The sequence below is a fragment of the Schistocerca serialis genome, chromosome 1 (genome assembly GCF_023864345.2).
Source record: "Schistocerca serialis cubense isolate TAMUIC-IGC-003099 chromosome 1, iqSchSeri2.2, whole genome shotgun sequence".
NCBI classification, from domain to species: Eukaryota; Metazoa; Arthropoda; class Insecta; order Orthoptera; family Acrididae; genus Schistocerca; species Schistocerca serialis.
Window position 1 is genome coordinate 315,079,308 of NC_064638.1, and position 26,243 is coordinate 315,105,550.

Below are 26,243 nucleotides of genomic sequence, written 5' to 3' on the forward strand. Positions count from 1 at the left end.
CCCTCAGTCACCACACTGAAGGTCCATTGCACAGCAGCAAGACATATGCCCAAAACACAAGCACCGAAAGCACTTCATGGATGGTGAAACATATGGCTTCACATCACACCTCTACCACATAACCTTGACCTTCTCTGGGAGGGTATCTCCCATGAAAGCCAGAATGAAGGCAATGGTATTGGTGTGGTTGTCTTTATGACACTTCTGCACAAGTCAAATGAAATGAATGGTGCATCATTCCAGATTAGCTCGGAGTTCCTCATCAGTTTGCAGAGTGAAATCCCTATGAAAAATCACTCCCTGGACTATAGTCAGAGATGATAATGGGTAATAGGCACTAGGGTATTGCCAAGATGATCACAAGTACAAAGAGCTGCAGATTGGGTGGCAGAAGAAGCTTTGATCAACAGGGACACTGACCATATCTTACTAATGCCAGCCAGGAAGGGAAGACTGCCAGGTCATATGAAGCAGCATTCAATGATCCTTTACTATTTGACGAGATGGATGTTTCAGAGCAGCCACATTTTTGCAAGGTTGATACACTTCATGCGCCAAGCGTCCATCCTGATACCACCCGCTCCGAACAGGGGTTCTCCACATGGGTACCACCCAGCCACAGCAAGGGCTGGCCGGCTCAGCCGGCAGTTCCAATGCTCCATGAAGACAAGCAATCACTTCTTGGCATATGTGGGGAGGGAAAGCTAACATATCAGTGGTTTGATCCCTGTGTTCTCAGGGGGCTCACCCAGATGGGTACATAACAGCCCCACCACACAGACTGGCCACAGGTGCTGGTGACCTAGTGGAGCAGAGAGGGGGCTACTGTGGGGAAGGAAAGGGAGGGGGGGGAATAATCTACAATAGGGAGGGAGTTCTTTCCAAAAATGGAGGGGAGAGAACAGGCCAGAGGAACAATATCACATGGAATGCAGGGAACCAGGTGGATAACCAGGTTGTCATAAATCACAACACCAAGAGAGGGGAATGCAGGGGCAGGGGGTGAAGGAAACGCATCCCAGGAAGGAAAAAAGGGCTGCAAAAGCTTGGGCCCTGTGTGCTCCACACATGAACTCACAAAAAAACCATGAGCCCCATGGGCGGAGGGAAGGGGGGGGGGGGGGGGGGGGAGACTCCAAAGGAGATGTAATTGTGGGTGAGGACATAGCTGGTCAAGCGACCAGGAAAGAGGTTGCAGGTTTCAAATTTGTCGGGCAATGGGAAAGGTAGTGTTCAATAGCAACAAGGCCATGGGCATCAGGGATGTTAGCGTAAAGGCAAGTGGCATCAATAGCGATGAGCAGGGCACTGTGTGATAAAGGAACAAGAACTGTAGAGAATCGTTGTAGGAAATGGTTGGTATCTTTTAGATGAGAGGGTAGGTTGTGCGTAATAGCTACAACCACTATGCTGCATTCTACATGGGCAAAATAACCAATAAGTTGTCTATCTATAAGAATGGCCACAGACAAACTGTGAGCAACATACAGCTGGACCACCCTGTTGCTGAGCATGCTGCTCAACAAGGGTTCTTCATTTTAATGACTACTTTACAGTCTGTGCCATCTGGATCCTTCATGCCAACACCAGCTTTTGCACAGGTCGGAGCTCTGTCTGCAGTATATCCTATCCTTGGCTCGACCTTCTTAATCATTGTGCTACAGTTACCTATCCCCTTTCCTGATCCCACTCCAGTGCTACACGGCCTTGTATTCCACTAATACACTCACAGTCTTTCCACTCCCACTGCACGCAGCTAAGTCTCAACTGGACCTAGTGCTCTACCTTCTTCTCATTTCGTCCCTGTAAGCTACCAAAAGCAGTAATTGACCACCCCCCAACCTCTCCCTCCCCAGTCACCTCCCCAACCCCACCACCCAGACTGCTTTTCCCATCATGCGCCTTTGATCACAGTCTGACCTTGGCAGCCAGAGACAGTGGTCATGTGTGCATTAGTTGCATTTGCATGAATGCGTGTGTATGTCGTCTAAGTCAGAAGAAGGCTTTTTGGCTGAAAGCTAATTGTGTCTTTGTTGTGCCGCTCTTTGATTCAACATGTCCATTATGTGGTGAGCAGCAATATCCCTTTTCATTATTCTGTCATCATTCCACTCTGGGTTTTCCCACTGTCTGATTTTGTCTAACATCTTTTCTTCCATCCATAACCCAGTACTGCTTTCCTTTGTTACTATTTTCTAACTCATTACTATACTCAGTGTCCGTCATCTTCTTTCTCCTTTGTTACTATTTTCCAACTCATTACTATACTCAGTGTCAGTCATCTTCTTTCTCTTCTTTCCTGTGTTTTGTGTGTCATCTTCTAAACCACACCACACCTCACGCTCTGACTTATGAGCCACACTGTATCAAACCACCTCGTCCACATACAACACACAGCTACATGACTACTGACTGATGGTGCAGCATCTCATTTCCCACATTCCTCCCACCGATATAATTTATCCTAGACCTTCAAATCACTCACTCTTCCTTCGTCACTCTCGTCTATTTTCACTTGTTATTTTCCATACCCTCCCACGACACAGGAACTTGTATCTCACCCCCCCCCCCCTTCCCCACTATTTCTCCTCTCTTATTCCAGTTTGCACATGCTAACGTCACCTAATCTAGTCACATCTGCCTCCTCCCCCCTCTTTTTCATACATGTTTGCCCACTGACCTGTAACCCATATTGTGGGCTTTTTATTTATTGTTATGTTTCATCTCTATGTGGTTTCACATCAATTTCAGTTCATTGTCGCTTTTCACTGCCTACTCCCTCAGGTTTAATCTTGTTTCCCGCACTTCATCAGTTCCGTCCTTTTTTGTGATTTTTCCCAACTATTTTGGTGTATTTCTACGTTATTTGCATATTTTTAAGCAGTTCCGTCCTCCACCATGGACCATTGCTTCTTCCGTCAGTGCCAATACAGAAAAGTTTTCTTATCTGTAGCCAGCATCCACTTCCATATACCATTCCTGTGTTGTTGCCTGGTTCATGAAATCCCTCCAAATGACCTTACCATCAAATTAACCATCTCCAGCTGCAATCCCTCCTTCCAAAATGACTTCTATCTATTCAGATTCCACCAGTACTTATCCCTCAGCAACACAGTCCTCCAAAACCATGTCAGTCAGTCTCAAACCTCCTTGCAATACCTCCTCTCCATCTATAAAACTGTCCTGCTGTGCAGCCTCAAAGTCTTGAATCCCTTCTCACATAATGAAACTATTGTCCTCCAGGTACTACAGAAGCATTCACAATGCCATCTCAAAAAAGTCCAACCTGTTCACATCCATCTCCAGTATCCACCACCTCTACCTCCCAAGATCCCCTCATAGCTGACAAACCCTGCCTCACAGACCTAATACATTTAACCCCTCAAAAACTCCCAACAACTGTGATATAGAATCCAGAATCAAAACAGACCCAAAACATAGTCATGAACCTGTATTCCAAAAGCCTTAGTCTCACAGAAGTATCACTCCTTTCCAAAGGCCTTATCTTTTGCCCCACTCCAAAATTCAATCATGCAGGACTTGTTAAAGACCTTACCTCCTCCTCCTCTAAGTCCCTACACAATGGAAATGCTTTTTCTCCACTAACTCTACAGATCAGACTCAATGAAAGACCCAATGTTGAACCATACCTGACTTAGTTCACTCCTTCAGCAACCGTGATCAGCTCCCACTGTCCCCAAATCACTCACTGTTATTTTTCCAGAATTTCTTAACCTCGAACCTTGCCTCACCAGCATTCCCAAATCCCTCAACATGCATGCTAACCTTTCACGTGCAGAATGAACCACAATCCACAGCCCAAAAACTAATTTTGACTTTATGAACCTACATTCTGACAAAGACTCCGTCACTGTGGTTTGGAACCACAAGTATTATCTGGCGGAAGGACTCTGCTAGCTGTCAGATTCGTCCACCAACAAACCCTGCCAAAATGACTCCATTCCAGAAATATCTCAAGTCTCTCATCAAATCCTTAGGCCCATCCCAGAACCTCTCCACTGAGTCTGCCTGTCTCCTCTGTCCCACTACTTCCCACTCTCCTTCCTAAAGCCCATAAATCCCAATACCCAAGGCACCCCATTGTTGCCAGTTACTGTGCCCCGCTGACAGAATTTCTTCTCAACTTCAGCCTGTTACCTGCAACCTACCATTTCTTCCACCGACTCTCCACAGTTACTGTTCCTTTACAACACAGTGCCCTAGCTGTCATCATTGTTGCCACCTTCCTTTACACTAACACCCCTAATGCCCTACAACATCCTTCCTGGACTCCATGACCAACTACATCCTCATCCACAATGACTTATCCTTTGAAGACATCAACTACAAACAAATCTGGGGTATGGCAATGGGCACCTTCATGGAACCATCCTGTGTCAACCTCTCTCTCTCTCCCCCCCCCCCCCCCCCCAGAATCCCAAACCCTTCACCTGGTTCAGATTCACTGATGACATCTTCATCATCTGGACCGAGTGTGCGCACACCCTATCCACATTCCTCCAGAACATCAACACCTTCTCCCCCATTCACTTCACCTTGTCCTCCTCAACCCAACAAGCCAACTTCCTCAGAGTTGAACTTTTCCTCAGCCATGGCTACATCAGTACATCCATCCATATCAAACCTATAAACAGCAGAAATACCTCCACTTTGACATCTGCCACCTTCAACATACCAAGAAGTTCCTTCCGTACTGCCTAGCCACCTTTGGCCATCACATCTGTACTGACGAGCATCCCTCTCAAAATATATCAAGGGTCTGACAGTGAGGCCTTCACAAATCATAATTACCCTCCCAGCCCTGTATAGAAAGATATCTCCCATGCCTTATCTCTCCAGTTACCCACCACTTCCCAAAGTCCCCTCAGCCTCTGCCATCTGGATCCTTCCCACCAACACCAGCTTTCCTGAATTGCGCAGGTGGGAACACTCTCTACGATATACCCTTTGTTGCTGTAAGTCTCCTGGCCTGAACCCTCGTTAGTTACTGTCCTTATCCACCTATCCCCTCCCCTGTTCCCACAACAGCACTACACAGTCTTCTATTCCACCAATACACCCATAGTCTTTTTACTTTTCTCCTTCCCCCCTCCCCTCCCGCCACCCACAATATAACCTCCCAATTGCACCTAGCTGCCCTACCTTCCCTCACCTCATCCCTGTGTGCTCCCACAAGCAGCATTTTACTGACTCCCATCCCTAACCTACTATCTTTTCCCCTCCCCACCCAAGACTCCTCATTACGCCCACCATCCAGAGTGCTTCTCCCATCATGCGCTGTTGCTTGCAGTCTGGCGACAGCGGTTTTGTGTGTGTGTGTGTGTGTGTGTGTGTGTGTGTGTGTGTGTGTGTGTGTGTTTTGCATTTTCTTGAATGTGTGTGTGCATGTTGTCTAATTCAGAAGAAGAAGGCCTCTTGCCCGAAAGCTTACTAGTCTAGATGTCTTTTTGTTGTGCCTGTCTGTGACTTCACATCTCCACTATACGGTTAGCAGCAGTCTATCTTTTCAGTATATTGTCATCATTCCTAATAGGACTAAATATTGTGAAATGACAGTTTATTGTAATATTAATAATTAATGAGAAGCACTATAGGTGTATTGATACTCATTTCCTGTGCCACGGTCAGTTTTGTTTATTAGATCATCATCAGCCTGCCGAGTTGCACCAAAATCATGATGTAAGGTTAGAGGTGAAACCTGGAAATGATGGTCATATAAACATTCTGCTGACCACCTGGCAGAATAATGGCAAACAGTAAGTGTATGCAACATGGCATGCTGTGTTCACTAGTCTGTGTACTAGCTCAGTTTACACAGTATCCCATGTTGTGTGCACTTACCTACTGCTCACTATATTTCTGCCTGGAGGTTGGCAGAATGTTTACACAATCGTCGTTTCCAGACTTTGTCTCTAACATTACATAAGACAATTAGACCTCTCATATCATGATATTGGCACATCTCAGCAACCTGATGATGATCTAAGAACAAAACTGGCCATGAGACAATAAATAAATGTGTATCAATACAAAACACATAATAAATGTATATCAATACAGCTGTGATCGTTCTTATTAATCATTAATATTAGCATCATTCAGCTGTAAAGCTAAATATCATCAAGATTATTTACAGTTCATTGTGCATTCTGATGATTGTGCCTATCACATCTGTTTTGGTCTGTTAGTTGAACATATAGCAATGATTTTTGCAACCGAGCATTTGATTATAGCAATACTGTTGCCACATAAATAATTACAGGTAACTGTAAGGAAACAACTAATGCTACACACAGGACTGTTTTACAGTAACTTACTTCTACACAAAATTTTCAAGAAATACTCACAAACACGAACTCAGTAGCCACTTGAAATATTCCCATTATTGTGAGATTCCTGTTATTGTCAGATGCTAGATATGAGTAGATAACTCATATGAAGAATACTTCAAGGAAGCAAGAGGGGACAAAGAGCAAATTGCCAAAATCATAATGAATTTCTTGTCACTTTCTACACAGAATGCATCACTCAGATGTCTGCTTTGATTATACAATGCTCTAGTTCGGGATACTTCAGTGTAACAATTTACAAGATTCATGAAACCACTGCATATCTGATTTCCACACTGCTTCAAGATAATATTTCATATCTGTATAAAAGTCCAGCAATATAGCTTAATTCACCAAAGATCCATGCAGTATTTTATAAGATATCATTCATAGATTGTTATCAAATTTTGATTGCTAAGTGATAATTAGAATTTTAATTGTCCCACTCTCAAAGAGAGCAAATACTTTAGCAAAAAGTTATCACAGACCATGAAGGTGATCCAGAAGTATTTCTAATGATTCCAGCAAGAAACATAAAACTGCAGATATTATTGATGAATCTTTTCCACACAGCTACCAGAAACATGGCACTGGTAGCACTCACAGCATACACGAGGATTTTAAGAATATAACAAAATTTACTGTTGCAGTAAGAACAGCTGTAGTAATTTATGGTACAAAGTTACTAGAGTTACTTTTCTTAAGTTATCCATGCATCACAAAGAAAAGATTTCCTTGTCACAGGTTCACACGATTGGAATTTAAGTTGATTAGTTTCGGAAACTTATTAATCTTAAGAGTTAAAAATGCAATTTTTTGTCATTAGTAACACACGCCTGCAGCACAGTTGGTAAAATGATAATACGATGATTTTATTTCATAATGCAAAACTTATTAGGTGGCCAACTATGAAAGATGCTGTTAGCATAAAAAATAATCCAGGTAACCAAATCTCAGCACTAATATCTTAATAACTGATAACTACCTTGAAAAGCTCGTTAAAATACTGACTACAAGCAGACAAGACAACCTTGTGTGCTCGAATACTTCGTCCACCAGCTGATAATGTGACATCAGTCAGATTGTCACTGTCCAAGAACTGCGGTAATGTTGCAAGAAGGTTACTCTGGTAATTGTGCCATCGCAGACAGAACTGTTGATCAGAACCCATGCCCACTCTGAAAATGACAAAAATTCCTCAACTCAGCTATCAGACGGTTATTTGTTTTTAACACACACACACACACACACACACACACACACACACACACACACACACACACGAGAGAGAGGTACGTTTATCCATACAAAAATACTTGCAGAATCCACAGATTTTCAGAAGATTGAGACAGAATCTATAACCCCTATTCAAATCTTTCTAAAAATTACAGGTGATGAAGTAGCAATACATGGCAAAATGGTGTACCTCGTCTTCACTTACACAAATTGAATAATTCCTTAAGATTTCAGAAATAATTTTCTTCTGTGAAATACAACAGCAACAAGCAAAAAGGATATACACCAATGGTGCACAATTTTTTCCAGACATGCATGTACCAACTGCAACAATGTGATAATCTAATCAGGAAACCCACAAATATGTTTACTGCCCCAGATCCTTAACTGAATCAGGCTGTTACTTCTATCAGTCTCTCTGTTTTCTTTTTTTTGCTGTTGTATTCTGAGTGTTAAATGTTGCTGAATTGTACAGCCACATGAAGCTCTGATGATAAAACTTCATGGACTCTGGGGCAGAGAACTGATAAGGTGCCAACAGGATTATGATGATGTGGTCAGACTACATCCAAAACACATGTTCACTGAAAGAATGCAGGAAGTATTAAACAGGGCAAAGCATTAAGAGCTGGGCGTTACAAATCTATGTTCAGGCTCAAGAAATTTTGAGAGCCAAGAATTACTGAACCGGAATTCTTGTTTCAAATTATTTTGTAGAGTGTCATCTAAATGGATACATCTACAGAGAGAACCAAAGATATATGTTTTACATTGCAGAGGATGTTCTATTAAAGATGACATGTGTCACCATTCAATACATTTGTTCATTTTGTGTGAGCAGTTATGCAAATTGTAATATTCCAGTAATCACAGTACTCTTTTGGTCAAAGTGTTGCCTTTTACCATCATTATGAGCATACTGATATATGTGTTTAGGTAACATTTAATAGAATGAGACAATTGGAAGATTACTGAATATTTACTCATTTATTAAAATGAAGCCATCAACATAATTTTTATTTCTGAAACTTTTCAATAAGTGAAGTTCCACATTGATTTACAAACCACATTAACTTAATTTGACCCAAATACTCACTTTGCATACTACATGACTGATTTTAGTATACTTCTACTGAAGGTGTTACGCCCTTGCCTAGCTCCAGCCTCTGATTCAATTACCCAATTAGTTATGAAGGAGGACTTTGCTTCACTGTACATCCAAACCATGGTGTAAAGTGGTATTTTTCACACATTTACAAATAGCTACCCTGACAGGTGCAGTTCAAACATCTTTCAGCTGCTATTCAACTTTGGCCTTCTTTTCTCTCAATTTCCTCACTTACCCACTGCCTACTCAGCTACATGGAAAGCTGGTTTTTTTCCAAACTGTACCTCTCTTTGACCAAGACACAGGAGCTCCTCCTGAAAGACTGCAATTTACACATTTTTTATAGTTGTGTCTCCCTCCACTGCACTTTGGGAAGCTGAATCTTTTCCTACCTATATTTAGTTACTTTTCCACACTGATTTTGTCTGATAATTGAAAACATAAACACTAAAGGCATCGCTCTACTCAGTTTTAGATACACGATATGAACAGCTAAGCACTTCATATTCCATCAAAATGCAGAAGCTATTTTCAGTTACAAGTCTTCATAATACATCTGTCATAGATGTGATTGCTGTAAGAAAATGCAGTGTTTTGGGGAAGGTAGGGTTTCACCTTCTCTCAAACATCTCATTTTTCCTCAATTTTCACAAATAAGATTGCACAAAGGTACGTGACAGTAATCCACTTAATTCATTATAAGCACCAGTTTAAAGTAGAAGTGGTCTAGGTCAAAGAACTATAACATCAAAAGTTAATGCACCTATCAGCAGCCTGCATCTAATATGAAGAGTCTTGTAAAACAGTTTGGGGTGTGTGTGTGTGTGTGTGTGTGTGTGTGTGTGTGTGTGTGTGTGTGTGTGTGTTTTTACGGCTTTCTTTTCCTTCATCAGAAATCATATACACAAGCTTTAATAACTCTTCTTGATTAATGCTTGACTGGGATTCTTCGCATTGCTTTAGGTCTCTAGGTGATGGTCTCATCCACTGAAATCTGTGTGTGTTATGTTGCAAACAAAAACTTGATCCATTTTGCTTGTAAATTTGTTTGCTGATGATATTGTGGTGTACACCAATGTGTGACCGTTGAGTGACTGTAGGAAGATACAAGATGACACAGACAAAATATCTAATTGGGATGATAATTGGCAGCTTGCTACAATTGTAGAAAAATGTAAGTTAATGCAGATGACTAAGCAAAACGATCCCTTAATATTTGAATACAGCATTAGTGGTGTACTCCTTGACACAGTCATTCGACTAAAAACCCATGCATAACATTGCAAAGCAATATGAAATGGAAGGAGCTGTAACAATGGTAAAAGGGAAGGCAAATAGTCAACTTTGGTTAATGGGAGAATTTTAGGAAAGTGTGGTTCATCACTAAAGGAGACAGTGTATAGAACACTTGTGTTATCTGTTCTTCACTACTTCTCGACGATCTGGAATCCCCACCATGTCAGATTAAAAGAAGACACTGAAGCAATTCAGAGGCAGACTGCTAGTTTTTGTTACTGGTAGGTTCAATCCATGTGAGTATTACAGAGATGCTTCATGAAGTCAAGTGGGAATCACTGGAGGGAAGACAACGAGCTTTTCATGAAACACTATTGAGAAAATTTAGAGAACTAGCACCTGAAGCTGACTGCAGAATGATTCTACAACCGCCAACATACATTTTGCATAAGTACCACGAAGATAAGATGTGAGAAATTAGGGCTCATACAGAGGGATACAGGAATTCATTTTTCCTTCACTGTATTTTTGAGTGGAACAGGGAACGATACGACCAGTAGTGGTACTAAGCTGTCCTCCACTATACACCAAATAGATGCTATCTGAGTACATAAGTACATACTGATATACATCACGGTTATAAGCTATGTTCAGGCTTTAGCACACAAGGGCAACCAGAAAATTTTAAAAAATTATTTTCTGAATATGGGTATCCATTATTAATTTTTTGAATAATGACGACATACTTGGCTTGAAAAAGAAATTACCATTATGGTTTTACATTCAGTTGACACTGAAACCATAAGATAAAGATCACAAGAATAGATTAGAGAAGAAATCACCCTGGCAAATACTTTAAGCAATTTACAGAAACAATAGAAAACCTTAATCTGACTTAGTTTTCGAACTGCGACCCTCCAGAATGTGAGTCTAATCCCAGATTTCACAATAGATCATATCATTCCAATTAATAGCCATAAAGAAATACAGCAAGTTTAATGAGAACAGTTGTATGTCCCTTTCAATCAACAGTGCTTTACAACAATGTTACCTACTCATATAAAACTATATATTTCGAAATATTTGAGGACCCAGCAACAATGTCTTCTATCAAAATTTTGTTCCTGTTCTCTCATTGACTTCTGCAGTTTATTTATTGGAGATAGGAAATAATCAACAACAAATTTAGTGTAATGTAATGCAAATGAATTACCTTCTTGGATGAGAAGAACAAAGTTTTTAGAGTTTCTTATTAATGTTAACTTTTACAGAATGTTTATTCTATGCACCTTTCAACTGATGAAGTAAAATGCAAGGATGTATCAAACATTAGTTAACAGAAAAGATAAAGAGTATTTTGTCCAAAAGTCATTTAATTCAGCCAAACTGCACACAAAAAAGGGCAATGACGGCACTTTACTTTTATCTTTGATTCCCTGTTCCTCTCTTCCTCGTGTGTGTGTGTGTGTGTGTGTGTGTGTGTGTGTGTGTGTGTGTGTGCGAGAGAGGGAGAGAGAGAGAGAAAGAGAGAGAGAGAGAGAGAGAGAGAGAGAGAGAGTCATACCCAGGAGATGGCAGAGGACTAGGTTGCATTAAATTGTAAAGCCATTTTTTTAGTGGCAATGAAATTTAAATCAACACACAAGGTGTACATCGAATAGGCAATGTGTTGGACAACTAGTTTTGAGTGACCTTTCCAAATGTTTTCACAACCACCTTGAGACTGTCAAGGGCATTTAATGCAGTAATAAGACAACAATTCAAATCATTAAGAACACTGCAGCTCTAATTATAAGGACTAAAGAGGCTCTGAAAATGATGTCTTAGGTGACAAAATGAATTCTAAATATCCCGAAAACAGTTGTTTCTGCAAAAAGATTTGCAAAAATATTTGCTCCATAACAGAAACAAAAAGATTTGCTCCACAACAAAAACAAATGCATGATAAAAGTTATGTTTGTTTCATCATGCCTTGTTTTACTTAACTGACCATGATAACATTTTAGACCAGATTATTACTGATTACACTACCTAAGCTAACACAGCAATAAAAACAAGGAATTTTTAAAATTATATTATAACTAGGTAAATAAAACCTCTTACTCGCCAAGCAGTGGCAGGAGAAAACTTTTGGAGCCTGAGGCTCCTCCTCCTGGCAGAAGGGTTTAAATGGATGGATGAAAAAAATCTACTCAACGAGAAGTGGTGGAAGAAACGCACATAAAAGTTAAGGAAATGTGCAAGCTTTTGTAGCAGAAGGAACCACTGGCCTCCTTAACTTTTTTGTGTGTTTTCTCCTGGTGCTGCTTGGTGAGTACATTTTTTATCTACTCAGTTATAATATGACTGCACTACGTGGTACTTTGCTTCAGTTCTGAAACAAAGCATCAGTTACAAATGACTATGTGAGCAAAAAACTGTGACTTGAAAAAAAAGGCCAAAACAACGCTAGATGTTTGACAGCATTGACAATATACATAAATAATTGGACTAACGACACACAATGAAAAGGGTATTTACAGATGGGGAAAGACAGGAAAGATCAGAATGGATGAAAAGATACTAGGCAGTTAAGAAAGAATGAAACATAAGATTACCGAAGAAGAGGGCCAGGAAATGATTGGCTAAAGAGGTCCAATGAGGCCATAAAAGTACTGGGAAAAAATTTGGAAATACACATAAATAATTTTTCTAGAGGGCATGCAGGTTTACTGTATAGTTAAATGATGATAGTGTCCTCTTGGGTAAAATATTCCAGAGGTTAAATAGTCTCCCATTCAGATTTCCGGGCAGGGACTACTCAGGAGGACATCGTTATCAGGAGAAACAAAACTGGCATTCTACGGTCAGAACGTGGAATGGCAGATCCCTTAATTGGACAGGTAGGTTAGAAGATTTAAAAAGGGAAATGGATAGGTTAAAGTTAGATATAGTGGGAATTAGTGAAATTCTGTGGCAGGAGGAACAAGACTTTTGGTAAGCTGAATACAAAGTTATAAATACAAAACCAAATATGGGTAATGCAGGAGTAGGTTTAATAATGAATAAAAAAAAACAGGAGCACAGGTAAGCTAGTACAAACAGCATAGTGAATGCATTATTGTAGCCAAGATAGACACGAATCCCACACCTACCACAGTAGTACAAGTATATATGCCACCTAGCTCTGCAGATGGCGAAGAGATTGAAGAACTGTATGATGAGATAAAAGAAATCATTCAGATAGTGGAGGGGGGGGGGGACATTTAATAATTATGGAAGACTGGAATTCCATAGTAGGAAAAGGGAAAAGGAAGATTAGGAAATATGGTAAGTGAATATGGAATGGGGGTAAGAAATGAAAGAGGAAGCCACCTGGTAGAATTTTGCACAGAGCATAACTTAATCATAGCTAACACTTGGTTTAAGAATCAAAAAAGAAGGTTGTATACATGGAAGAGGCCTGGAGACACTGGAAGGTTTCAGATAGATTATATAATGGTAAGACACAGATTTAGGAATCAGGTTTCAAATTATAAGACATTTCCAGGGGTCAGATATATGTGGACTCTGACCACAACTTATTGGTTATGAACTGCAGATTAAAACTGAAAAAAACTGCAAAAAGGTGGGAATTTAAAGAGATGGGACATGGACAAAAGGAAAGAACCAGAGGCTGTAGAGAGTTTCAGAGAAAGCATCAGGGAACAATTGACAAGAATGGGGAAAAGAAATATAGTAGAAGAAAAATGGGTAGCTTTGAGAGATGAAATACTGAAGGCAGCAGAGGATCAAGTAGGTAAAAAGACAAGGGTTAGTAGAAATCCTTGGGTAACAGAAGAGATATTGAATTTAATCGATGAAAGGAGAAAATATAAAAATGAAGCAGACAAAAAGGGATACAAGCAGGCGAAAAGGAATATAAACGTCTCAAAAATGAGATCGACAGGAAGAGCAAAAATGGCTAAGCAAGGATGGCTACAGGACAAATGTAAGGATGTAGAGGCATATATCACAAGGGGTAAGATATATATTGCCTAAAGGAAAATTAAAGAGACCTTTGGAGAAAAGAGAACAGCTTGTATAAATATCAAGAGCTCACACGGAAATCCAGTTCTACGCAAAGAAGGGAAAGCAGAAAGGTGGAAGGAGTATATAGATAGTCTATACACAGGCAATTTACTTGAGTGCAATATTAAGGAAATGGAAGAGGACGTAGATGAAGATGAAATGGGAGATAAGATACTGTGTGAAGAATTTGACAGAGCACTGAAAGATCTAAGTCGAAACAAGTCCCCGGGAGTACACAACATTCCATTAGAGCTACTGATAGCCTTGGGAGAGCCAGCCCTGGCAAAAATCTACCATCTGGTGAGCAAGATGTATGAGACAAGCAAAATCCCTCAGACTTGAACAAGAATATGATAATTCCAATTCCAAAGAAAGCAGGTGTTGACAGGTGTGAAAATTACCAAACTATCAGAGTAAGTCACGGCTGCAAAATACTAACAAGAATTCTTTACAGACGAATGGAAAAACTGGTAGAAGCCAACTTCAGGGAAGTTCAGTTTTGGAACACTGACCCTACGACTTATTTTGGCAGATAGACTAAGGAAAGGAAACCTACGTTTCTAGCATTTGTAGACTTAGAGAAAGCTTTTGACAATGTTGACTGGAATACTCTCTTTCAAATTCTGAAGGTGGCAGGGGTAAACTACAGGGAGTAAAAGGCTATTTACAATTTATACAGGAACCAGATGGCAGTTATAAGAGTCGATGAAAGGGAAGCAGTTGTTGGCAAGGGAGTGAAACAGTGTTGTAGCCTATCCCCGATGTTATTCAATCTGGATATTGAGCAAGCAGTAAAGGAAGCAGAAGAAAACTTTGGAGTAGGAATTAAAATCCATGGACAAGAAATAACTTTGATGTTTGCTCATGACATTTTTATTCTGTCAGAGACAGATCACGTAACTAATGAGAAGGTACTGAATAGAATTGGGGAGAAGAGGAATTTGTGGAACAACTTGACCAGAAGAAGGGATCGGTAGGTAGGACATGTTCTGAGGCATCAAGGGATCACCAATTTAGCATTGGAGGGCAGTGTGGAGGGTAAAAATCATAAAGGAAGACCAAGAGATGAATACACAAAGCACGTTCAGAAGGATGTAGGTTGCAGTAGTTACTTGGAGGTGAAGAAGCTTGCACAGGATAGAGTGGCATGGAGAGCTGCGTCAAACCAGTCTTTGGACTGAAGACCATAACAACAACAATTCCATACCTCCATGAACAAAGGCTATAGCTCATTGACGGGAAATGAATTCTCAGTTTCTTACTGAAATTAAAGACTCAATGTCGCATCATCCATTTTACACAAGATTTGTTATCTGTTGCTATTTCCCTTTTCAAAAACAGAAAAGGGTTAAAAATTTTAATCAACTGGAAAAATGAAGAAAGTGTGACTGAGAAACTTAAGACAATTCTGGAATTGGCTTCGTCCATGGCTATAAAGAGTTTGGATATGCATGGTGACCTACACTGTATAAAACAGATCTCATTTTGGATAAATAAACAGCCAAAATTTATAAGTATTTTATTCTGAACTATTTAGTTTCTTAGTCCTGGAATAGTTGTACAATGTGTACGCCTACTGTTAGCCATTAAAAAAAAAAAAAAAATTCTCTTAGCTCACATACATTAATCAACCTCCAATTTTCATCTTTCACAAGGTATTTCATGCTTATAACTTCCTTTAAGTCTTATTCAATTGCCTCATAATCTCCACTGTCAACTGGTTAATGACGCGTTCTACTGAAAAGGAAATCCTATGTTTGATTCCTAAAAGTTATCGTAAGATTTTCTTGGTGTAAGAGAGTAAATAGAAGCTGCTCAAACAAACAGTAATAAAACTAAAATCCATGCAAAGGTCATTACTTTAATGTGTGTGTCAGGCAGAGCAACATGACATTTATTTACTTAACATTTTAAGAGTTTACTTCATTGTGCTACAATACACACTAACAGCAGTAAGCTTGTAAAATAATAGATTATCACTTTTACGGTTTCACAGAAACACATTTGAGTTGTAATTTAGGCAACTAAATTTTTGATAAAACAAATGATTGGATTTTCAACACAATGGCATGTCGCGATTAACAATGTATTTCACCACTCTGCTTGAAAACAGATGGGGAATTTCTGCTTTGGAATACTACATGAAATTCTTAATTAAAGTGCTGGACCCCAGTGAGCTGTTGATTGTAGTGAAATACTTATCTGTAGCACATCCCGAGATCTAGGTTAGGATGGAAGCGCCCGATTCTACCCATTGGCTTTGACCTGTGACGTGAGGCTGTTGTGGTGTGTGACGTCACAATGGCGTGGAGTTTAGTTTGTGACAGTAGCATGTTTGTAGGTGTCATTTTGATGTGATCGGTGGTGCTCTCTGGAGGTGTGTTTATGTGTTGTGTGTTAGGTGATGTTTTTGGTTTAGTTTGCATGTGTGGCATGTTTATAGGTGGCATATTGTTGCGATCGGTGGTTGTCTCTGGTGTTGTTTATGGGTAGCGTTTTATGTGGCGTATGGGGTTCATTTGCGTGGTAGCATTGCATGTGTGTGGTATCGGAAGAGACTGTGCTTACAGCAGAATATTTTTCAGTGAGTTAAAAATTTTGGTTTTGTTATGTCGATGTTGTTGTAGTTTTTTTTCTGTTCGTTGTATGTGAATTTTGGTAAATTGCTTTATGTCTTTGATAGGTATGGATATGACTGACAAGGTCAACAGTTTTCGGTTTTCGGCGATGATGGGGGACAGTGCGTGTGCGTTGTCTCTAATAAAATTTCTTCAGCTATTTGGCCTGTTGGCTGAAGTCGTGAAGTGTTCAGTGTGTCGCGAAAAAATGAGGCTCACTAGAGTTCCGGCGTCTCAGACGAGGGACCGCTATATGTGGAGATGTCGTAAGGATAACAGGTCAAGGGAAGTGATCGATTCCAGTGGATTTTGTGTGTAGTGGAATTTGGGAAGGTTGTGGGGTCTTGTTATTTTAGTGTTTTTTGTCGTTTAGTGTAGTGTCTTGTGTTATCTTAAGCTTGTTCCCACCCAAAAACCCCCACTTGTCTCGTTAGTTTCAGTATATTTTTGGAGGAATATCTGTTTGGTGGTTTTTCGACTTGTTTTCATGTTTGTTGTCATGTTTATGTGATGACGTCATAGGAGCAGTATGGGAGTAGTTGTGAATGGTCGTTTCCGCCATATTGGTGACGTCACTGATCAAAGCAGAGGGGTGGAATCGGACTCTTCCGTTATCCCACAAATTGGTTGAGAGTTGACAACACTGACAAATGTGAAAGCAGAAAATTTGGTTGTGTAACGAACTGATCAACAGCAAAGTCTAATGTTTATGTCCACACCATACTAAAAAAAAAGGAAGGCGGATCCAATACATAACTTTTACCAAATTCTTCATTGGTATAAACAAAATCGTGAGTACTTGCTACTGATAGTAATATGCCATTAGTATATCACTCCAATTGAATGCCCGTTACTGTTGGTGCAAAATATATAATAACCTTATAAACAGAAACAAGACTCATTAACGTGAAAGAGCTTGCTAGTGTTGAAATGGATATCTTAGAACCTAATGACAGGTTCATGAAAAACATTTTCCAAGATAAAAAATAAGCAGTCAGCGGCTTTGTTGATTGTCTTTAGGAATCTCCAACCCTCACTCTTTTTTGAAACAATATGCCAAATATACAGTGTTCGTAGCTGTTGCATCAAAATACCATTTATGATTAATGTTGTGACAAATGATTATTAGCAGGAAGTTTGTCACAACTGGGAGGGATTAGCACTTAATTCCCCATCAACAATGAGGTCATTAAAGATAAGGCCCAAGCTTGGATTAGTGAAGGATGGGTAAGGAAATCGGCCACGTCTTTTCAAGGGAACCATCCCAGCATATGCCTGAAGCAATTTTGGGACATTACGGAAAACCTAAATCAGGATGGCCCGACATGAGTTTGAATGGCAATCCTCCAATGTGCTAACCACAGTGTCAGCTCGCTCAGTTTGTCATAACTAACTGGATGCATATACTAAGTTCTCATATGAGAAAACCCAAACGTGTGTTCAGAGTGCTGAAATTGCAAATATCATAAAACATAAGAGTTGTGACTAGCTGTAACTCAAGAGCTTTGCAGTGGAGCATGATGAAGCTAAATTCATTTCTCTTATTACATCCCATTATTATGACACTGAAAGGACAAATTAGAAACATGAGGGGAATAGTGATTAGCCTCTGTATTATTTCCTTCTTTTAAATATGTAGAATAGTTCAACAGCTATGTCCTTCCACAACTAAAAGTTGTTGGATGATGATGATGTTTGGTTTGTGGGGCGCTCAACTGCGCAGTCAGCAGCACACATACAAAGTCCCAATTTTACACAGTCCAGTTTTTATACAATCCAATCTAGCCACTATAACGAATTATGCTGCTGCTGATGCTATGATGAGGACAACACAAACACCCAGTCTCGGGGAAAGTTGTTGGGGCCTAGTACAATTCCTTAGATCAACAAGGAAAAACTCTATTAATAAATATGCTATGAACTGTATCCGGTTGACTGCAATCTACAACAACATAACATGTGGATCCTCAATGTAGATTTTCTGAATTTACAATCAATACTAAAGTCTATAATGATCAGTACGTTGATATGCAAAATGCATTAAATAAGACACAAAGCTTAGGCTACACTACAGACCACTGCATCACCACTACATTTGTTTTGTGTAGACATTCACTGGCTATGGCAACTCGCAAGCAAATAATACCTTCCAGCCTAACAAACTTTCGGAGGTGGTCACTATCCCACTGTAATTTCCCAAAATCGTAAACATCGTGACTTACGACTGATATACAGTAATATGCAAATTAATTGGGACAACTTATCTTTAATAAGGAATTAAAGCTGGCTAGCTGTGACCATTTGTATCCATGCAGTCGCTTGACTCTTGACAGACTACTGTTGCCTTCACCCTGAACAACTGTAGGTTCCGTTGAGTTGCGTTGTAACAGCATGTGTTATTTGCGCCTTCTCAACAGGAGAACTATGTGTTTTTGTTAAAATAGACAATTCGTCTAACAAGCAGGCAAAAATAGTTGCTCTTCATGAACACATATCTATGATTATATGACACATTGCGTCTGTAGTTGGTGAGGAAAAATATAGTGTTTCAGGACTTATTAGGGCAAATAGTGACACTGCCCCACTGTCTCTAAAGAGAAAGGCAGATGTGGACAAAAACAAAACAGCACCCTCAGAACTGACAAAATTCTACTTGGAAACAGTAGCATTCATCCAAACAAGACTAGAAAGAACATTCAGAGAGATTTATTGGCTACTGGGATGGAAATTGACTCAACAGTGCAGTATACGCTTCTTGATCGTGAGTGGAATGCACGAAAGACATGAGAAACAGTTGTTAACACCTGCCATCAAGAAAAAAGGGACTACAGAAGTGTCCGATTCCACCCATCTGCTTTGACTCATGACTTCACCAATATGGTGGAAATCGCTATTGTAAGGGTCTCCAATATGGCACCTATGTTGTCACTACATACACACAACAACAAACACGAAATACGTATAATTAAGACAATAACATCTCCCTCTAAAAATTCAAACTAACGAGGCAGCCGTGGGAAAAACACACACACACACACACACACACACACACGCTTAGGGTGCAATCAAACACAACAAGACGACATCTACAAACACAACCAACTCATAAACTCTGCGCCGTAATGACACAGCAAACAACTACACCCTTATGTCATGGGTCAAAGCAGACGGGCGGAATCGGACGCTTCCGTTGACGCAGAAAACAGATGGCATTGGGCCAAAATGTAAAAACCTTGGACTTCCAATGACTGGAAACATGTAATTTTCCGTGAGGAGTCACACTTTATTGCTCAAGGTTACACAGCAAAGACTGTCGTGCAAAGCACCTTAGAGGCAGTGAGAGCAGAGCACCTTGAACAGACTGTAAATTACCCTCCCTAAAAAATGTTTTGGGGTTTCTCCACTGCCAAGTGGCACTAGTTCCCATTGATGGCATGATGAATTCAACCAATTGTGTGTAAATCCTTATGTGCAGGTTTGTGCCATTCCTACAGACCTTTTAAGGTGGAGGGACATTTCAACGTGATCTGACTTGTGGCACACTTCTAAAGTAGTCAAGATGTTCATGGAAGAGAACAACATTAATGGGCTTCAGTGATCAAGTAATTCACTAGACTTAAATCATACTGAGAATTAGTGGAGTATTGTGAAAAACTGCCTTGGTAAAATGGACTGTTCAACAAAATAATGCACGTTAGTAAATGTGGTTTCACGACAAAGAACTATGAAACATTTGCTCTAACCTGGTCAAATCTATGCCACAACATATTGAGAAGCTCATTAAAGTAAGAGGAGGACACATTAGTTACTAATATTTAGTAAGCTACTAACTGTATTATAGATAAAGTAATAAATGTGCATGGTTAAAGTTTAAGCTTCTTGTCCCAATTAAGTTCCACACTACTGTACATATTCTCTTTCCGATAATACCTATGTGGCAACATTTTAAAATCGGCAATGCAGTCTGGTGAATATTTATGCAACACTGAAGAAACTGCCACACAATGGTTCTATCATGTCTGAGGAGCACAAATCACCAGTTAATTAACATAATTTTCTGTTAGCTGGTGAAATTTAGGGCCTAAATGGCAGAAGAATGAGCTGTGGTGCAATGAAAAATGCAGAAATTGTATATTTTCGTTTAGAGCTGTTACTTCTGACTGCAAGCTAACTAATTAAACATCTTGAAGTGTATGTGGGTTTGATTTCTGACCTACATAATTGGTGACCTTGACATCGTGGGTCCATTTCCACCCTCTGAGGGTTAAAAACACATGTTCATGGCAGTGGATAGATCCACAGGATGAGCAGAGGTTATACCAGGGACAGATGTAGCAGCCAAGACAATAGCAAAGGCATTTGTTGCATATTGGTTAGCTTGCTTTGGAAGCCCTTACATATTAAGACAGATGAGGGTCAACAATTCGAATCTAATCTATTCATTGAGCTGGCTAGACTGTGTGGAATCCAGCATCACCACACAGCCAGTTATCACCTGGTGAGCAATGGAATGGTGCAAAGGTGGCATAGAACACTGAAGGTGGCCCTCATATGTCACCATGAGTTGACCAGAGGTATTACCATTAATACTTCTATGTTTAAGGGACTGTGTATAAGGTGGATATAGGCACCTTTAATGGTAGAGATGGTTTACAGAGAACCATTAAGAATTCCGGTAGACTATCTCACAACGACACCACTACCACACAAACGGAGCTACCACTCATGGTACAGTGCATTCGTGACTATGTGGTTAGGATGAGTGGGCCATCAGTATCCCACCATGGTGAACATCCACAGTCTTTAAGCAGAAAATGTTGGCAGACTGCTCACACATCATGTTGCGGAAGGATTCCACACTAGCTCCTTATACTGGGCCCTGCCACACACTGCGATGTGATGCCCAAACTAGACATCTTGCGAAGTCAGGGCATCCACTGAAAGAGTGAAACCACCATGGATCTTATCATTGTCGATGCACAAATGCACTCCTCCAGTATATGATGACTGAGGGACAGGCGACCCTACACCCAGTTGAACTGAAGAGACAATGCTAAGATGCCAGAGGACTACAGAACAAACAGCCATACCTGTGCTTGTACCGACAACAACCTGTCATCCATACAAGTATTGTATTGTATATTTATTGGTCCTGTGAATCATGCACTGTACAGGGGTACATAATGATATAGTACAAGTCAAATAATTTGCGATAAAATTTAACAGAACAACTGTTGTATGGTTTTAAGTATATAGCAATATAACTCTTAACATATGGGAATAACATTTCAAAAATAAATTTCACACACACATTTCATACTTTTGGCGTTGATTATACAAACACACACATATGTGTAATGGACCACATACAAGAGGTGTACAAGTCTAATTCAAGTTCCCCTGCATCCCACGTGCTCCACACCTTAAGGGGGAAGCTCTGTGGGAGCAAGAGACAACCAATGAAGTGCATTGTTTATTCCTACGAAAAGTAACTGATTTTGAGAGTTGGACGTTTATTCTTCATTTTTTCTTTAGAGCTGTTACTTCCGACTGCAAGCTAACTAAATAAATGTGTCGAAGTATATGTGGGTCTGATTTCTGATCTACAAAAATAAACAAGGTATTAATGAACACCATCTGCCCTGGGCATGAAGTCAAATAAACATCAAATGGAACATATTATAAGTACAATATTTATTTTAGATCATTTTGAAAAGAATGCAATTAGTGCATATGGGCCTTTTAAGCTGTCCATCATAGTACAAGCCTATAACTTTTTTTAAACCTTTGATAGCCTTCTATCTTTCCCAAAAAGTTTTACAAGGTGGATGTGCTTGATGCAAGAGAAATAGAAAGTGGACAAGCTGGAGACCCTTACCGAGTACTGTAAGCTCAAATGAAGAAATCAACCCTGGACTCAGGTGAAAATATCTGCAAAGTTACTGGAGATTGGAAATAATACTGTAGTCACACTTTACAAAAAAAAAAATAAAAAAATAAAAAAATAAAAAAAAAAAAAATAAAAAAAAAAAAAACATTCAGTTGTCGTAACTACACATGTCACAACTGCCACAGCTGCATGATGACTGTGTCGGTTACAGCACAGCTGAAATAAGACAACTGAAACTTCATATAATGATCAGAAGTATCGTTGACACGACATTTAATTTCTTATCCAACATAAAAATGTCACTTCTTATCGACCAGGAGAAATTTTACTAAGACATTTACTATTAATTAACGTTCATTTTAATGGAAGTTGTTTATCATTACAACCCTCAGCGCTACTCTGGTGGAGAGATGAAAACAACTCGTCGCACACTATGCATTACCATTACCGAACCTGAAAAGTTCCATTTTTCCTGTCGTACGACTGTGTTACTTTTCCACGGCAATTTTACAAGCGGCATTATAATTACCGATTAGGTTCTAATGTACTGATGACCATGTACTGACACGAAAAATATTAATGATAATTTTGTATTTATACACAATACGAAAATCAGTCTGTATCGAACACCTTACTGAAACCAGAGATTTGTAATACGTCACAATACAGAAAGCAGACAAATTTCCTGATTTTAACTCTTCGTGCTCTCACTGTTCCGTAGAAATCTATTCTTAACTACGGCAAACGTAGTTTTTCTCATACAAACTAGCACAAAATTATTAGCTTGAGTACAATGCATGAATTAAATGAAACCAGAACATCAAATGTAAACTATACTAGTCTCTTTGTTACAAACACACAATTTTAATGTGTCTATAATTACATTTGCTTTCTTTACTTCTCCCCCGTCCTCAGATCTGATAAAATCACTTCGCGATATACATTCAACTGTGTAATTGCGATAGCTCGACCAGAAAATCGATAGTCAACTCTTTAAAAAAAAGAAAAGAAAAAAAGGACGCGTTCTTCTAGCCAGTAATTATTATCTAGATTTGTGCTGGCAATAATGTTACTGCTTTCTTGTCACTATTTTTAGATTACGAAGCGATTTGTTATCAAAATGTAAGTGAGAGAGTAGCTCATAATGACCAAGTATTAATTATTTAAGTCCTGTTCAGTAATTAGGACACCTATTTTATAATAAATTTCAGTATTGTATAATGAGCAAATATTTCATCACATGTACTGTTTATTTTACGCGAACAAAATTTAATTGAGTTTTACAGGAAACCTGCCATCAACCTGTGATTTCATTCTAAGATATTATTGCGTATCGACTAACGACTTCGATAGCGCATGTTTACAGTATAGTAGTTGGTGTGTTTGAGTAGAAGGAAAGTTCTGTATTTAAGTTAAAAGTGCAATGAGTACACAAGTGTGTGTGATGTTCAGTGGACCTGCACTGTCCTTTTTAATTTACGAGAATACAAATAGCATATGTGACCAGGTATCCCTAATTTCCCTTTAAAGTAATCATGACGTTTGACATGTTACGTTGTAGTGTTGTGAAACTGTTAATTTGTGACATTCAGTGCGTTATTTTATAATTAAATTTCTATAAATATCTTCCTGCAGGAAGGATTTCTTGTTGGTGAAATAATTAATCATGTAAGGAACACTATCAGCGACGCGCAGATAAGCAATCAGCAAATGGAAACACTTATTAGTAAGTTACGTATAGTTATTTTGTTTATATTATCCCAACGACCACTTTTTTCAAATATCTATTTTGGGAAAGGATGTGAATGAGCAAATTGTGTATTCACGCAATGGAGAGTAGTCTAATTCGTGCTGGGAAATTCCATTGTCACGGTTAGGACAGTTGCACAATGTTTTGAACAAGCGAAAACTAATTTAACAAAAAGTATATAAACATTGGTGATCATATGAATAGCTGTCTTACCTTCGTTTAAAATCCGAAGGTTGCAAAGTGAGTTGCTAATCATCTGAACTTTGTTGTGGGTGACAACAACACACTGAGTTCCCACTTATAAGGCAGAAATCTACATGCTGATGTGTCAGTAAATGTTACGGTTTTACTAGCTTATAATATTACATCTCAAGGCTTCAGGGATGGGACACACAATTTTCACAGGTGGGACTCGTGGGAAGTTGAATCTGTTTTATAAACGAAAATTAATTTTTTTACATCAATATAGACGTCAATTGGTAGTCAACGTATTTAGACTTCACTTCCTGTAAATAAATTTGTAGAAAAGTTTTATTACCTGTACGAAACGTGAGATAAATTGCGGTACAATGTTAAAGTAAGTGTGTAAAAAGGACTGTATGATACTACTCGTAGTCTTCGAGCAGTGGTGAAGGAAACATGAGAAAAACGTCGTAAAGAACATAGTGGTTATCTGTAGTAAGTATTATGTTACTAGTCAAGGCGAACGTCTTGTCGAATATTCTTCCTGATCCGCCCATGAATACCGGATTTATCTCACTTTTAAAAAAGATAGCTACTTAAACTGCCCACTTTCAAAAATGTCTGAAGTTGCCCGAAAACGCATAAAGTGTTCCTAGCAATATTTTCCGTATGAACTCTTGAGAATTGTCAGTAATTTATCGATCTTCTTGTCCACTCTTGAACACCTTCGCTGTCTCCCGTACAGATCCCATACATCTGTATTTCTGCAATCACAGTATACCTGTGTTTGGTTAATTTCCTTCTTGCAGTTTGAAACTCCATCAAAATGAATATTCCTAGCATCATCCTTTCCCCCGTTAGTACAACCGAAATGTACGGTACCGTTTGTGTGCTTTGGCTCATGATGTAAATGTGTAGTGTTTGAGGCAGGGTTGCTTGGTTTAGCTCTAAGCGTGGTGGATTTGAAATGCATCTTGTGGGAAGAGGCATCTTTTTAGTATGTTGTGGCGCTGTCTAGTGTTTAATGCTGATATTTTGAACTTGATATGACAGAATGTTGTGGTATGGTCCTATTTAGGAACTAAAAAATTATTTTGGATTTCTACAATTCACTGAGCTCTCCTCGCATCTTCAGAAGCGTGTATGACATCCTCTTGCACCATGAGGCTTCCAACCCTTCAGACTTGCTTGTGATTAATGCCTGATGTCATCTTGAGGAATCTTCTCTCATTCTCTCAGGAGGGCCTTCAAGAGGCCGTGTATGGTCACTGAATACTGCTAGCAGGCCCTTCTCAGCTGGTATGCTTAATAGGATTTAAAGCAGTTTGTCAAGCGGTCCAATAGCATGAGTCCCCCGCCTCATCAAATAACTCTTGCATAATTCTCGTTAACAAATGAACGTTTGTCATCGTACCTTAGCATAAAGCTATCGCCAGGAAATGGTGCAAAGAGCATAATGGGAAGTGCGCTCATACGATCTTTTTTAGGGTGACCGGCAAGGAGTGCTTTCAATATTCTGGAAGACGAATGGCGACTTGTAAGAAGCCATAAAAAAGTTCATTTCAATCCCATTATAAACCTGCTTAATAACGATTTTCAGATCATTTTCCTGAAAGAAAAGCACCTGACATTTTTTCCCCTTTCCCCGTGAGCTGGGGGTATGGGCCACTTGCATAACATGCCTCAAGAGGATTTCCTCCACATACTGATGTGCTTATTGTAAGGCTTCAGTGTTGCACAACAACAAATCCGTCATACTGATACCTCCGCACACAGTCAGAGAACCATTCATAAAAAGCATCCTGGATGAAAATGTGCAAGC

General features: G+C 39.5%; 2 protein-coding genes across 4 annotated transcripts in view; one reads left to right on the forward strand and one right to left on the reverse strand.

The window, feature by feature from the left end:
* The window catches only part of LOC126469715 (protein abrupt), a 111,452-nt gene extending 88,015 nt beyond the window's left edge, over window positions 1-23,437 (reverse strand). For 2 of the 3 annotated variants that reach the window (XM_050096919.1, XM_050096912.1), the window contains exons 1-2: window positions 22,830-23,305; window positions 7,336-7,528 (exon numbers count right to left, since the gene is read on the reverse strand). In XM_050096919.1, coding sequence (XP_049952876.1) covers window positions 7,336-7,521 — 186 coding nt within the window. In that variant the 5' untranslated portion in view covers window positions 7,522-7,528; window positions 22,830-23,305. Of the gene's footprint in view, window positions 1-7,335; window positions 7,529-22,829; window positions 23,306-23,371 lie in introns of those variants that run through there. The other variant, XM_050096905.1, reaches the window with a different exon arrangement.
* A 401-nt stretch (window positions 23,438-23,838) lies between these two features.
* Window positions 23,839-26,243, forward strand: part of LOC126469730 (BRISC complex subunit FAM175B-like) — a 133,548-nt gene continuing 131,143 nt past the window's right edge. Inside the window, exons 1-2 of the mRNA XM_050096933.1 lie at window positions 23,839-23,995; window positions 24,124-24,214. Coding sequence (XP_049952890.1) covers window positions 23,912-23,995; window positions 24,124-24,214 — 175 coding nt within the window. The 5' untranslated portion in view covers window positions 23,839-23,911. The remainder of the gene's footprint in view (window positions 23,996-24,123; window positions 24,215-26,243) is intronic.